Source organism: Spinacia oleracea, chromosome 1 (genome assembly GCF_020520425.1).
Source record: "Spinacia oleracea cultivar Varoflay chromosome 1, BTI_SOV_V1, whole genome shotgun sequence".
Classification (NCBI taxonomy): domain Eukaryota; kingdom Viridiplantae; phylum Streptophyta; class Magnoliopsida; order Caryophyllales; family Amaranthaceae; genus Spinacia; species Spinacia oleracea.
The window spans coordinates 80,557,856-80,573,012 of record NC_079487.1 but is presented as its reverse complement, the minus strand read 5'-3'; the positions used below and the strand labels follow the sequence as shown (position 1 = coordinate 80,573,012).

Sequence of the window (15,157 nt, the reverse complement as noted above, 5' to 3'; positions counted from 1 at the left end):
ACAATGGTTCTTGGTGAGATTGAATCGGGGTTGTATGCAGTTGTTGAAGAAGGCTTGGAACATGGGAAAATACAGAATAAAGACACCTCTGAAGTTCTAGCAACAGTTAGTGAAGATGCTAAGCTGTGGCATCTAAGAATGGGTCACTTACCTTTTGACAAATTGCACCTAGTTAATAAGAATTTGCCATCTGTTGGCAGACATTGTGACACTCTTTGTCAGATCTGTCCCAAGGCCAAACAGTGTAGACAATCTTTTACAATTAGCCAAAATAAGTCAGTCAAGTGTTTTGATCTGCTTCACATAGATGTTTGGGGACCTTACAAGGCACAAACACATGACAATTGTACTTTCTTTCTTACAATTGTAGATGATTTCTCAAGAAATACATGGACTTTTCTTATGAAACACAAGTCAGATTCTGTTGATATTTTGAGCAATTTCTTGAACTATATTCATACCCAATATGGTACCAAGGTTAAGTGTTTTAGGACTGATAATGCCAAAGAATTATGTGAAGGAAGAATTCTTTCTTTATATCACAGTCAAGGCATTAAACACCAGAAAAGTTGCACAGACACTCCACAGCAGAATGGAGTGGTTGAAAGGAAACACAGACATCTTTTAGAGACTGCCAGAGCTCTTTACTTCCAATCTAGACTACCAGTAAGGTTTTGGGGGGAGTGTTTGCTTACAGCAACACATCTTATTAATAAATGCCTCTGAGTAGTATTCAGTTTGAGATTCCTTTTGAAAGATTAAACAATACATCAGTTAGTCTAGATCATTTAAGAGTCTATGGCTGTCTTGGTTATGTGTCTACAATTAAAGCACATAGATCAAAGTTTGACCCTAGATCAACACCTTGTGTTCTGGTTGGTTATCCACCAGATCAAAAGGGATACAAAATGCTGAACTTAGAAACAAAACAGATTACTATTTCCAAAGATGTTGTTTTTCATGAAAAACATCTTCCATTTCATGCTTCTGCTACTCAAAACACAAACCACTGTCCTATTTTTCTTCCAATCAACACACCTTTTGATCTTGACACCAATTTTGATATTCATGATATTTTTCACATCACAGAATCTGACACAACAGAACCTCCTACATCCGAACCTTCTTCTCCTATCTCTCATACTTCTGACACTTTATCCAATCAAACAACAGAAACAAACACTCCTGATCAATCTGCTTCTCATTCTTCTATACCTCAAACTGTTACAAATCCCATACCAACAAGACAATCCACTAGAAATCACAAATCTCTAGCTTGGCTAAATGACTATATCTGTGTAGCTTTACACAACAGTTGGTGCAATGTTGTGGCTTACAATGATTTACCAGCTTTGCACAAAGCTTTAGTAAATCAGATTGTTAAAGAAATTGAACCAGTTAGCTATTTTGAAGCTTCTCAATCTGATGATTGGATGTTATCCATGGATAAGGAGCTTGAAGCTCTTACTTCTAATCATACCTGGGAAATCTGTGTTCTTCCCAAAGGCAAGAAACCAATTGGTTGCAAGTGGGTCTACAGAGTAAAAATGAAGAAAGACGGGTCTGTTGAAAGGTACAAAGCTCGACTTGTGGCTAAGGGTTTTACACAAAAGTATGGAGTGGATTATGAGGAGACTTTTTCTCCTGTGGTTAAAATGGCTACAGTAAGGTGTCTCATTGCTTTAGCTGTAACTAATGCCTGGACAGTACATCAACTTGACATCAACAATGCTTTCCTACATGGTGATCTAACTGAAGAAGTGTATATGAAGGTTCCAGAAGGTATTCCTAACCCAGATAACAAAGTGTGTAGACTTAAGAAGTCACTGTATGGGTTAAAACAAGCCAGCAAGCAATGGTTTGCCAAACTCACTTCTGAACTGCTCATTCTTGGTTTTCTTCAATCAAAGAATGACTATTCTTTGTTTATCAAAAGAACACATAACACTCAGACCTTGGTGGCTGTATATGTTGATGACATTTTAATCACTGGTCCAAATGATGCAGAGATTACAGCTTTGAAAACTCATTTACACCAGAAGTTTAGTATCAAGGATTTGGGAGAACTGAACTATTTTCTAGGCATTGAAATTTCAAGGGTTCAGAATGGTGTTATTCTCACTCAGTCAAAATTTACAAGAGAACTTCTCTCAGATTGTGGCTTGGATGTTTCAAAAATAGCCAAAACACCACTTCCAGTTAAGCTAAAGTTGACTGCATTAGAGGATGAACCTTATACAGACCCTACTCAGTACAGATGTTTGGTTGGTAAGCTCAACTTCTTAACACACACCAGACCTGATTTATCTTATGCAGTACAAACACTAAGTCAATTTATGCAGTCTCCTAAGGTATCTCATCAACAAGAATTACATCATCTGCTTAGGTATGTTGCACATACAGTGGGACAAGGCATCACTATTACTTCTTCTTCACAGTTAACTCTGCAGGGTTATTGTGATTCTGACTGGGCTGCTTGCCCTGACACCAGAAGATCAGTCACAGGCTATATCATGCTTCTAGGAAATAGTCCAATATCATGGAAGTCAAAGAAGCAAAGCACATATCAAGATCATCTTCTGAAGCTGAATACAAAGCCATGGCTGCAGCAGCTTCAGAAATTACATGGCTGGTCAGGTTGTTACAAGAAATGGGGTTATCTAACCTTGCTCCTATACAACTTAAGTGTGACAATCAGTCTGCCATACACATTGCTAAGAATCTTGTTCACCATGAGAGAACAAAACACATAGAGTTGGACTGTCATTTCACAAGAGATAAGGTTCTTGAAGGCCTTATTGAACTAACTTATGTCCCTACTAGTGCTCAACTTGCTGATGTTCTTACCAAAGTTCTATCCTTTTCTCAACATTCTGAACTACTGCCCAAGCTAGGAATGCTTCCTATTGAACCACTCCCTAGCTTGAGGGGGGCTATTGGAGAACATGATGCAGATGCAAGCATGGATACACTAACACATGATGCAGCTGCATTGAGCATCAACAAACACAACAAACACAACAACAAACACAGCAGTGCATTGCTTGCTGCTTTGGTGACTCAACTGCTCTATCTTGAAGATCGAAGCACACAGATTGCTGACATGTAATCATTGTACATGGATTGCTGACATGTACTAAGTAGTTTGTTACAAGCAGTAGTTAGTTATAACTAACTTTGATCATTCTGATCAAAGCCTCATGTATGCTATACATCTAGTATAAAAGCAAAGCTGATTGATAGCTTTTGTAGCTTGTAATAAGAGTTAATTCTCTCAATAAAACTCTCTCTCTCTCTTTCTAAATTCGAAGTTCTGATTAAGAACTTCTTCACATCACCAGTATTATGATTTAGATTCGGCTGAGTGGTTATACCTAATTCTAGATACATCAAAGTGTAAGTAATTAAGAAATTTAAAACAATATATAAACGCATTTTGTCATCTCCTTGGATCACATTCTTGCATGTGATGTGCCTATATAATGCATTACGTATATTAACTTACCACATTTTAAGGGGTATAGAGAGTACGTCTTATGAAAAGTACAATAGCCACAAATAATGTAGCACCATGTTCATTATAGTATGCTTATATATACGAAGTATTATATATATATGGCACCATCAACAACAGAATTTGCTCATTCAGGACTTGCTTCCTTTGCAGATTAATTTGATTACTCATTTACTCGATAGGCGTTTATGACCGTTGTTAATGAGGTGTTACAGAGTAGTTGTTATCAATTGACTTCCCATTAGTCTATAGCGGCCATAAGTTTGTTAGTCCATGAATTAGTACGTTATGCAATTGTATATGTACATAATTGAATGAATTTTGATGAATTCACTGGGTTAAACACAAGCCCATATAAGAGGGGAGAATAACCACATATGAAAATTTATCAATTTTTAATTCCCATTTTCCAAATGAAAATCTGTTAAAAGCTGGACAAATATAACGAGATGTATTGAATATAGGCAACCAAATAATAAGCTAAACATACGAAATACTCCGTATTTATGTACTGTGTAAAGTTTGGTTAAAAATTTTAAAATATTTGTTCATTCTGGCAGTAAGATAAGCTAAGCTAAGCTAGTGATGGATGTTCAATTGTTCATTACTCCGTATTCTCTAATGACATCATGCTACCCTGCAAAATAGGAAACATATAATGTTATCAGAACTTTAAAATGGATTTTGAGTGCAATTTAATAAGGCAAATTTGTCAAAAACTACCTTATAAAATATGATTTTTGCGAAAAACTACCTTATAAAAAAAATGTTGTAATAAACTACCTTATAAAATTTTTATGTTGTAAGATACTACCTTTGGCCATATTATGAGCATTAATTTAAAATTACGACGTTGACTTTACTAGGTGCATATTACGCGACATCTAACGGGAAAGACGTAATTAAATGGCACGTGACATATATATGGTAAAGTCAATCCCTAAATTTCGATCAAACGTTCATAATTCGGGAAAAGGTAGTATCTTACAACATAAATTTTTTATAAGGTAGTTTATTACAACATTTTTTTTATAAGGTAGTTTTTCGCAAAAATCATATTTTATAAGGTAGTTTTTGACAAATTTGCCATTTAATAATTAATTTACTACTTATACAAAAACTAACGACCATACATAATTATGAAATAAGCAAACTTACTGCGCGAATTGAATGTTAATGGAGGTGGCAGAAGAGGGCTTAACAAGCTGATTAAAGGCGTCGGTAGAGAGGACAAAGGTGGCCCCGCTGCTCGAGGGGTGGGACACGGCGGTGCTTGCTCGGTCAACGATTTTGACCGTGACGGTGGTGCCTGAAACACAAGTGTTAGGGGGAGGTGCACTTACGCAAGACACTGTGTACTGCCTCCCACAAGCTGCTCCATTGTTCCATATTCCTTCCCCAGCTGCCGCAAATAGGTTGTTTGACGGGAAAGCCGTTGAATCTTGCCCATAACACGCCGTTGCTGCAACCATATAAATCATTTTCATCTTTTCGTATTATAATTCGTATTCATCATGTATAATTAATTAACTATATAAATGCATGTCATCATCACGTACAAATTTTCAAATTACATACGTAGTAATAAAGTTAGTTGTACAAGTTGCATATTCTAGATAGGAATAATCCTTAGCTTAGAGTTGACGGTTAATTAGTTAGTTCAACAAGTAATTTATAAATTAATTGATCAAGATTTGATTATAATTTGGTCAGAATTCTAGTTGAGCTTCCTCAAAAGTAGCTCAAAAACATATAGAAAGTGGGAAGGCTTTTGAATGCCTACAATAAAGTGGTAGCCACGATAAGACTCTAAATCTTAACCCTTCATTATCGTTGATTGATCTGAACCGTTGATTTTAAATTAAAAATAAAAATAAAAATAAAAAAGTAATTAAAATTCCTTCTATCTTCGTGCTTTCTTCCTCGATTCACAGAACCTCCATCGTTGATTTGTTGTCAATGAGAAGTGTGAAATCCTGGAAATTTAATGAAGAACGTGATTCTATATATCTTCTCCTGTTTGTGTCGATTTTCTCTTTCTTTATATCTTCTCTTATTTTCTAACCGCTGCACCGATCAACAATTGAAATTTAACTGGAAAATATATATTAATGGAGAACATGATTCTATTTCCATGATATTCTTCTTCATCTAACATAGAAAATCATAAACTTAGCCTTATTATCATAATCTCAAATCATTACGGAGTAATTAGATTGAAATTTGAACAAATTTCCTTTTTCCTTGAAAAATCAAAAAAATCAAGATTGATACTGTTTGATTTTTTGATTTATGGATCGGAGTATTTCAGTTAATAGTCAATTTATATATTTCTCATTATTTTGAGAGGTCTGCCTATGATTCAGAGAGGTCTACAAATCTTAAGTGTTTGACACATGCGAATTAAAACTTACGTAGTGGAGTACATGAACAAATCTACAGAAAAAGAAGGGAAACGAGAAGGTCTTGTAGATTATTTTTTCGGTTTTTTCATGAAATGCCCCTGAGGTTTCACGAAATGCACCAAATACACCCGCGCGTTTCAAAATACATAATATACCCCTATTTCTTAAAAAAATGCACCAAATGCCCTTGAATACCTTTAATGACTAACGGCCGTTAACTCCGTTAGTATTAACCTCTAATTGCCTCTAATTAACTCTAGCTAACAAATACAATTGAATTTGAAGCCCAAAATTGAAGAAAAATAAATCTGAAAATTCAAGAACAAAACCCAAAAAATTGAAGAAGAGAATATGAAAATTTGAGAGTTTAATACCTAAAATCGAAAATCTAAACTATAAATTGGAATTCTAGTGGCTCTAATCTCTCTCTAATTTACCCAAATTCTGCTGTTTTTCGCCCTTTGTTGTTGTTGTTGCTGCTATTATATACTCACGAACAACCCAGCTGCAAAATCTAAAATAGGAAAACCAACAAAAATTAAAATCTGAAAAACATAAAACAATTCCTGCTGCGCTATTCTCTATCTCCTCTAATCGCAGCTGCTCCCTCGAACCAAAAAGAAGAACATAAATGCTGAAGAACAAATTCTAGAACGAAGTTCAAATTTGTATTGGGCGAGGTAGAATAACAGCTAGGAAAGAGAATAGCGCAGGGTAGTTAGAATTAGATTAGAGAATCAGAAACAATTCGTAGATTAGAATGAATTTCGTCTTTAAATTTTAATTTCTTTTTCGATTTTGTTTTCTTATTTTCGTTCTTGGGGTTGAGTTCTTCTGCAGGAAGAGATATATAGCAGCAGTAGCAGCAAATAGGAGAGTAGAATAGCAGCGATTGGAATCGAGGGCAGCCAAATCAATGTCTGTCAACTTGACTTTCCATTCACGAGAGCAGCAAGCACAAATACAACCACCACCACCAATGGAGGTCCAATCACCCATCAACACCACCTCCGCTTTCAACACTGTCTCTCCTCTTCCGCCACCCTCAAAGCCTGAAACCACCCCTCCGCCCTTAAAGCCTGAAACCACCCCTCAGCCGCCAGATCCTAAAAAATCCGCTCCTGAACCTCCCGATTTCGTCACCGTCCCAAGCTACTCAAGTAACCAACATATATCATGAAGTACATATCTACATGAGTTAGCAATTGATGTTTGATGAAGATGGTTTGAAGAAGGAAATATTGTGGTTGGGTTCACCATTTTGATACCCAGAAAAAGGCGTGAGAGGAGAGTGAGAGGAGAGAGGGGAGTTAGAGTTAATTAAGGTTCATTAGGTGTTAATTATGATTAATTAGACTAATCGGTATTTAATTATGGTTAAATTAGGATTAGTTAGATTAATTAAGAGTTAATGTTAACGGAGTTAGACTTCCGTTAATTCTAGGGGCATTTGGTGCAAATAAGTTTAAATAGGGGTATATTATGTATTTTGAAACGCGCGGGTGTATTTGATGGCATTTCGTGAAACCTAAGGGGCATTTCATGAAAAAACCGTTATTTTTTTTGTTTTTGTTCTTTGAGAGAGATACCAAATCACAGGTTCTTGGATGAGAATGGGTATTCTTATTTCATTTTTTTCATTTCTTATAAAACCGTTTATAATTACAAATTGTTTTATGATAAATTCCATTAAAAAAAAAGGTTAAATTGTTTTTTAGCACCTAAAAAATTGACAAATTGTTTTTTACCACCTAAAAAAATAAAAATTGTTTTTTACCACCTAAAAATAAAATAAAAATTGTCTTTTATCATCTCTTAACTAAAAAAGATAGACGAAAATGTTAAAATATATAGAGTAGATGATTGAAATAATATATTCCGGAAATCTAATGATTTGAAAAAGACATAGTAATTAAAATATATAGATCGAGTAGATGATTGAGATTGAAAGAATACTTACGTATATAGGGTGTGCTGTAACGCGCAGCCGTGCCAAAGTCAGTAGCATAAGCGAGGGGAATAAGGTAGACGAAGAAAAGGCCGAGAGAGAGTGGTAATATCCATTTCTGCCGGCGTGGTTGCGAAAGTTGATGACTTTGAATACCCATATTTTCCTTTCAGTAGCTTAGAATGATTGATTGATTAATTATATCTCAAACTACTCCGTACCAAAGAACAATCTATATATATATATATGTATGATTTTATTATATTGTTTATTATTTGGTTGGCTACTTGGCTATGCGCTAATGTCTATACATCGCTCAGTATTTATTGCTAATTTTCTATATATGCATGTTATGAAGTACTCCGTACGTTTTTATTTATTTTTATTGTTTTTGAGTTCACAAGAATTTATTGATCCAATTCAAAAGTCAAATTTATTGTCCGCTCATGTTTTCGGATAATTCATGATTTTGGAGATGAAACGGCTATTATTGTGCGCTAGCCGATGTCTTAGCTATTTTTTTTATTTATTCTTTTCATGGCCATTTCATTTTTGGTTTCGCTATAGAGAACTAGCTAGACTCATATGCATGCTATGCGTGCGAGATATAAAAACTAACAATTATGTTATGACAACTAATTACAATAAATAATATGTTAGAAAATTTGTTTAAAATGTTCATATGAATAAAAATTAGCTATAATAATTCTTAGATAAAAAAAGAATTTACATACATGTATTATATGACGAAAAATCTAAATTGTAGTACTAACGTAAAGAAAATGACATAAAGATGAAGCCCATATTTCAGAAATGAATGAATTTGTGTATTTCGCATTGATGTTAATCACATACTCCCTCCGTCCCATAATATAGTGCCTGTTTTTCTAAAATGGTGTCCCTAAATGATGTGCCTATTTCTATTTTAAACCATTAATTTTTACTTTGAAAATTGTACTTTTTGACTTTTATTCAACCCATGTGCTTGATTTTTGTCCTTTTTAGGCCTATTTATTATGTACACACCTTTAATCTATAATTTATCTCTCCATTTTTGCCAACTAACATGTACTTTATCTTGAAAGTACAAATTATTATTGTTTTTATTATCAATGTTATCATTTACCTTAATAACCGTGATTTTGGTCAAACGGGCACTATATTAACGGAGGGAGTACTACTTACATTGTTTGATGGAAGCTTGATTTCTAGGAGTATCTTTGACAACTAATATACATGCAGGAGTATAATTAACTAGCTAATATAGGTAATTATTTGCCGTGATTGATTTACAGAATAAAATCAAAGATTATATAGCTAATATATATAGGTAATTATTTGCCGTGAAAAAACTAAATAATCAGATTTACAATAATATGTAAATATGAAATGCGAAGGGTATTTTAGTATTTTACATGGGACACAAAAAGCGTGATTACGAAAATAATCCTCCCCTCTTGACTTATATAATAGAGATAATGTATATAATGGCATATCTCATCATCTTGTTTAATAAGCTGTGAGCTTGTGACTTCTAATAGTGTCAAGGTTTGGCTCGATGAGAGACCTACTGGTTGGCTCTCGGATTTGATCGAATCGGACCTACAAACATCAATACCTAATATTTAAAAAGGAAAACCAACTCTAGTTTATGGACACATAAGTAACACCGGCCATTTTGAAGACACGTGGCGGACACATAATCATCACTACTTAGAAGACACGTGGCCAAGAATACATAATCAATTCTTCATTTAATACATAATAAGTTACCTCAACCTTTTATCCTTCCCTTTCCAATTTTAGTTTAACCGTTTAGAACAATTTAATTAGAGACATTGATTAATACATTGACGGTTATGGTGAATCAAGAATGAGAAACGTTTCATATGGTTATAGTTCTCGGGTTAATGAATTTGACTATTTTATTAAACCTACATGTTTACAATTTTTTATAGACCGACATTCCTACCTAGCTTATTTTGCTAAATTTCTTCATTCTAAAGAATTTTACTATATTCCTATAGGTGGGTGGAAGTTAAAATTATGAACTTCTAATTCATGCACACCCCATTGTTTTCTGAAAAAATATTTCTTCTAATGAGATTGGTATTAGTTAATGGTATCATTATATTCATTTTTTAGCCCATTTAAATCAACGGTGCATTTTCTTTTCATCCCGTTGCCTGACTTGCCTCAGTCTAAAGATGGCCGTGGGCCGGGCTTCAGGTCGAGCCCACGGGTTGTGGGCCTAATCGGGCTGCGCCCACATTGTTTTGTGCAGTGTCGTGTCGGACCGAAAAGTTAAAAAGGGCCTAGTCCCGGCCCAAGCCCACGGGCTTTCGGGTCGTGCCGTCCCGTCGTGCCTAAGGCTAATTTTACTAAAATTAGCGTGCTTTGTCGTGTCGGGTCGAGTCGTGTCGTGCCTTGTCGTGCTTTTTCCAAAAATTAAGGCCCACTTCCCACGATTTCGTGCCCGTGTCGGACCGTGCTTTTTTCGTGCCGGGTCGGATCGGGCTTCGGGCCGGCCCGGCACACAACCATCTTTACCTCAGTCATTATCATATTTCAAGTTCTTTTACAAACGACTTAAAAAACCGACAACATAGATGCATTTTTGTTTTGAAATCTGTATGACATCGACTACTACCACACCCCTAACTCTGTAAGCATAATTTTGAGTTTTAAAAAAATGGTTTAGTCTTTGATATTTTCCAGAATTTTGACATATCACGTCTGGTTAGCTTGATCAACAACTATTAATTCTTAGTTCATTTTCCTTTTTGGTAGTTTTCTTGATTGTGATGCGAAGGATATGGTGTTGAACTTCATGTATACTTGGCAATTGAAACATAGTTTTTTTAATCCAACAAACAACAATCGTGAATTTCTTAGCATATTGAAGATTTGTGGATTTCTTTGGTTTAATCCAAAGAATACATATGCTTAGCTTAGTTACTCTGTACTAGCATATTTCTCTTATTCTCATTTTTTAAAAAGCCCATTGGATAAAAGCTATACTCTTAACCTAAGAATGTATTTGTGGTCTTGTGGAAGCTCATAATATATTCCATAAAAGTAATCTTCCAACCCAATGTATCTTGGAAATTTTAATTTGTCTACGTACTATCAAAATTATAAGTGAAAGTTTTTAGTGAAGTATTATACATTTATACTTTTATCATCTTGGTATGCCAATTTACCATTTTTTTTAATTGAGTTTCCTAAAATATAGCTCGTACCTAAAACGGGCCAAAAGCTAATTAATTAATACGAAGTTTGATAACGATCAAGTAATAAAGCTTGTTTCTCCGGGAAGTAACACTACATAAATATTCATTTTTCTTAATTTTTTTTCATAGTGTCTCGTTTGTACAATTACTTATAGTCTTATACAATAGTCCACTGGATCATAATTTGGAATGACTTGAATACTAAAGACAAAATGCTAAACTTTTGTAGCGTACTACTTATATATTTCAAAATAGTTGTATCACTTTAACTTTTATCTTTGACGCAATACTTTTATTAATGTTTAAACTAGTTTTATATGCACGCGATGCGTGCGCGAGTATATGAAAACTAAAAAGTGTGTTATTACATCTAATCACCTAAAATAATAGGCAAGAGAAATTACTCCCAAAGTTCTTTTAAAGAAAAATTTAACACCATCTCTATTAAAACATCTAAATATTACAACAATATAGTGTTTATTTTTTTTAAATCAACAATACATAAATTCACAGAAGTTGCTTAATTCTATTCAGAAAGATTGGTATAGCTCCCGTGAAAAGCAATATCCTCCTCAAAAGGTTACTAACAGTCCAAGAAGTAAACATATAAACAAGATAATTTCGCAGTAACATTGAGTTTTCTCATTGCACCATTGTATCTAACAATGAAAGAGTATTGTTATTCTTCTAGCAATCATTCTTTGCTCTTGATAAATCTGCAAAACACAAATAAAGGAAAAAAAAATCAATTTCCATAATTTCCTATAGAAAAACATAACAAATTCGGGGAAAGAAAAATTCAAACAAATTCCCAAAAAGAAATTAAATAAATTGAATAAATTGAATAAAGGCAAAGAATATTGAAGACATGGACACATAGAATTTCCTCAAATAGTGTAGTTTAATTTGTTTATGCATAATATAACAGTACTTTCAATTGTATTGTTTGGTGTATTTACTTCTACTCTTTAATAGGTTGCTTTGCTAACTACGGAGTAATGAGTAATGCCCAATATTTTTTGGTTCTTTTATCCTACTCTACGTTTTTTTTCTTAACAATTATGTTTTCAAGAGTAAAATAATTTTGATGAACAAAAATGAAAATAGTAATCTAGTAATTTACAATGAAATTCAGTATCAATAAGGATGCAAAACAAAAGGAACGGAAAAAACAAACTAAATAAAATCCATTAGCTAAATACAAACTCTTAATTCAAACCAAAAGTGAGTTATCAATATACCCTCTAATGGCCATCTAAATGCATTCAAATTCACATCTTCAAAACTCGAATTGTTTTTCCAAAATTACTTATAGAACTAACACCCGAATAAACTACATTTTTCAGAGTATTGAAATTATTACTCCATATGAAATTACCATCAATTTAAACAAAAGAGGGCAGAACCTAAAAGGGTACCAAAACTGAAACCCATAATATTCAAATTCAATTCCAAACATCGCGCGTCTCACCAACCCCAACAATCATCTATGTAATTCTCATAACCAATTTAAAAATCCTTTAACTCTACAGCATCAAATTTAGATATAATCTCGAACAACCCAAGTATTGTTCAATTATGGCAATCCGAAATCAATAATAAAAAAAATGAAGGAAACTAAAACCAAAATCGGATCAAACAACTAAGCAACTTCACCTAGAAGAACTACATACCAAAAAATAATCACAAAACGAAATTAAATTATCAACACCTAATTAAAAATCCTAATAATTATCAAACCAGAAAAATAAAATCCCCAAATATTTTATTATTCAAATTCCAAATTCATACATGTATTCGTAAGTATCATCAAAGTACTTCTCAGAGTACTGGATCTGGCCCTCTAACTCCGCCACAATTGGGGAATTTAAGTCTGCAATACACAAAATCCCATTTATTTTACAAATTGTACGTATATCCAAATTTCATAGTGACCGGCTAAAAAATCATAAACTCAAAGTAATTGGTTTTTTTTTAAGAGATGCCCAAATGAGAAAATGATTCAAATTGACCGAATACACAAAGTGTAACACCCCCAAAATTTGGACCTTTTTATATAACCAAAAACCCTATTTTTATTTCATAAAACAATCGTCCAAACCTTGGGAGTGTCATGCTACATTTATTCTCTATAGAAAATAAATGCAAAGCAACAAAACAATTTAAAATCATTAAAGTCAAAATTAACTAAGTGGTCTAAAGGTGACCAATAAAATATTACAACCAAATCCCATAAAAATAAATAACAAATCCAACTTAGACTGAAATAGAAATTGTCTCTTGACTAGGTGGTTATTCTAAGCGTCTCCTCACTCGTAGCCAAGTACCTTTACCAACCTGCAAAAATAAATAGGAAGAGACAAGAGAGACGCACTCCCAAAAATCAGATAAACTGAGTAATTCCAACTCCATCCTGTAAAATAAATAATTTTAGTTTTGAAAACGTTTTGAGTATATAAAATAAGTAATTAAACAACAAGTATCAATTTAATAATTTCAATATTAAACGTATCACGTAAGATCAATATTAATTAACTGAGGGAAAGAGAACGCTAAGGGTCGCGCGTAACCCTTGAGAACGGGCAAAGTAAGATGAGTACAGAATGTCCCTAGTGATTTTCTTTCCACGTAATTTCAACTGTGAATTAATTCTGAACATAGCTGGGTTACATTCACTTACAAACTTAAAGTGTTATAGTATTAAATGTAACCAATCATAACGAGTTCGAGGTAATATCACAGTTTTCTGGTGGTCATACTTTTCCTTTAGATTACTCCAAAGAACTTGCGGATTTTTTACGGTCAAATCTAGTAACAAATTAAGACTTAGATAAAATCATTCATTTTACAAGGAAACATTGCAAATTAAGATCGACTTATATAAAATCAAGTTGTAATCCAATATTATGGTTCAAACTCTTTATACAAATTACAAGTCAAAGTAATTGATGAAATAGGTAATCCGGTAAGAAGCAATCCCTTAAATAACGACAAAGAAAAATAGACTTTCATATATCACAAATTCTTATTTATAATGGGTGTACAATAAATATTGTACACCGGAGTAAATGTTGACTCAAAATGCTTAAAAGTTATATTTATATATGTAAAAATTATCTATTTTTTAATGATAAATTTTTTCATTTGAATAAAAATTATTCTTCAAAATCACTAATTATGAGTAAATTAATTATTTAACCCTTTAAAATGTTTATCTATCAACTTTTTAATTTTATAATATAAAAGTTACAGAAAAATAGGTTAAAGTTACAAAAAAACTACATAAAAGTTATCTTGGTGTACAATAAATTTATTGTACACCTTATGCGCGCAAGACCTTTTGTTCATATATTATGCATTTCGGTTTCTAGTTTTGAAAAACAGTGTTATGTAGGAATGTAGGATGCTACCTTTTCCCTTGGGTAATAAGATCATGAAGTGTGCTTAGACATATTACAACAGTAGACTGATCATTTGGTAAGTAATAACATTGGAAAACTAATGTAATAATAATAATATAAATAATAGGTTGATGCAGCTATAGTTCGTATATTTTCATAAATCATAGGTTGATGCAGCTATAGTTCGTATCATGAAGACAAGGAAGGTGCTTAGTCATACTCTTCTGATAACTGAACTCTTCCAACAATAGACTCATTTGGTAAGTAATAATATAAACTAGTTTTATACCCGTGCAACGCACGGTTTCTATTTTAGTTTAAAAGTGATTCTTTTATATTTTCATCAATTTTCTTTTCATTTTTTTCATTTTGTTATGCATGTTTTTTGTTGTTTTGTATGGTACATATTAGCTATTTCGGTCAAATAATTATGTGAAATGTGAAATCAAAGAAGATAATATTAAAGTGTTATGACATTTTAAATGTGCTTAGAACCCAAAATCAAAAATACGTATAAAATGGATAAAATTTGATGGTAACACCAACTACATATATTAGTGAAATTGTCTAACTTAGGTGCAAGCTTGATTAGGAGAAACTGCAACCATTCCAACCAATATGAAGATCTACTTCACAAACACTTGTTTGCCCATTAT

At 33.1% G+C, this 15,157-nt stretch overlaps 1 protein-coding gene across 1 annotated transcript; it reads right to left on the bottom strand.

Annotated features, from left to right (window-relative positions):
• Positions 1-3,890: 3,890 nt before the first annotated feature.
• LOC110805869 (EG45-like domain containing protein) lies at positions 3,891-8,140 on the bottom strand. The gene is made up of 3 exons (XM_022011491.2): positions 7,880-8,140; positions 4,673-4,976; positions 3,891-4,151 (listed from the first exon to the last, which is right to left on the bottom strand). The coding sequence occupies exons 1-3, from the start codon at positions 8,025-8,027 to the stop codon at positions 4,142-4,144; spliced, it is 462 nt and encodes a 153-aa protein (XP_021867183.1). The 5' UTR covers positions 8,028-8,140; the 3' UTR covers positions 3,891-4,141.
• Positions 8,141-15,157: the final 7,017 nt, after the last annotated feature.

Excerpts from the sequence above, each read along its gene's own strand:
- LOC110805869 (XM_022011491.2), bottom strand. The coding sequence starts at position 8,027 with ATGGGTATTCAAAGTCATCAACTTTCGCAACCACGCCGGCAGAAATGG. Across the intron at positions 4,977-7,879 it reads TTACAGCACACCCTATATAC|CAACGGCGTGTTATGGGCAA; the intron begins GTAAGTATTCTT and ends ATATGGTTGCAG.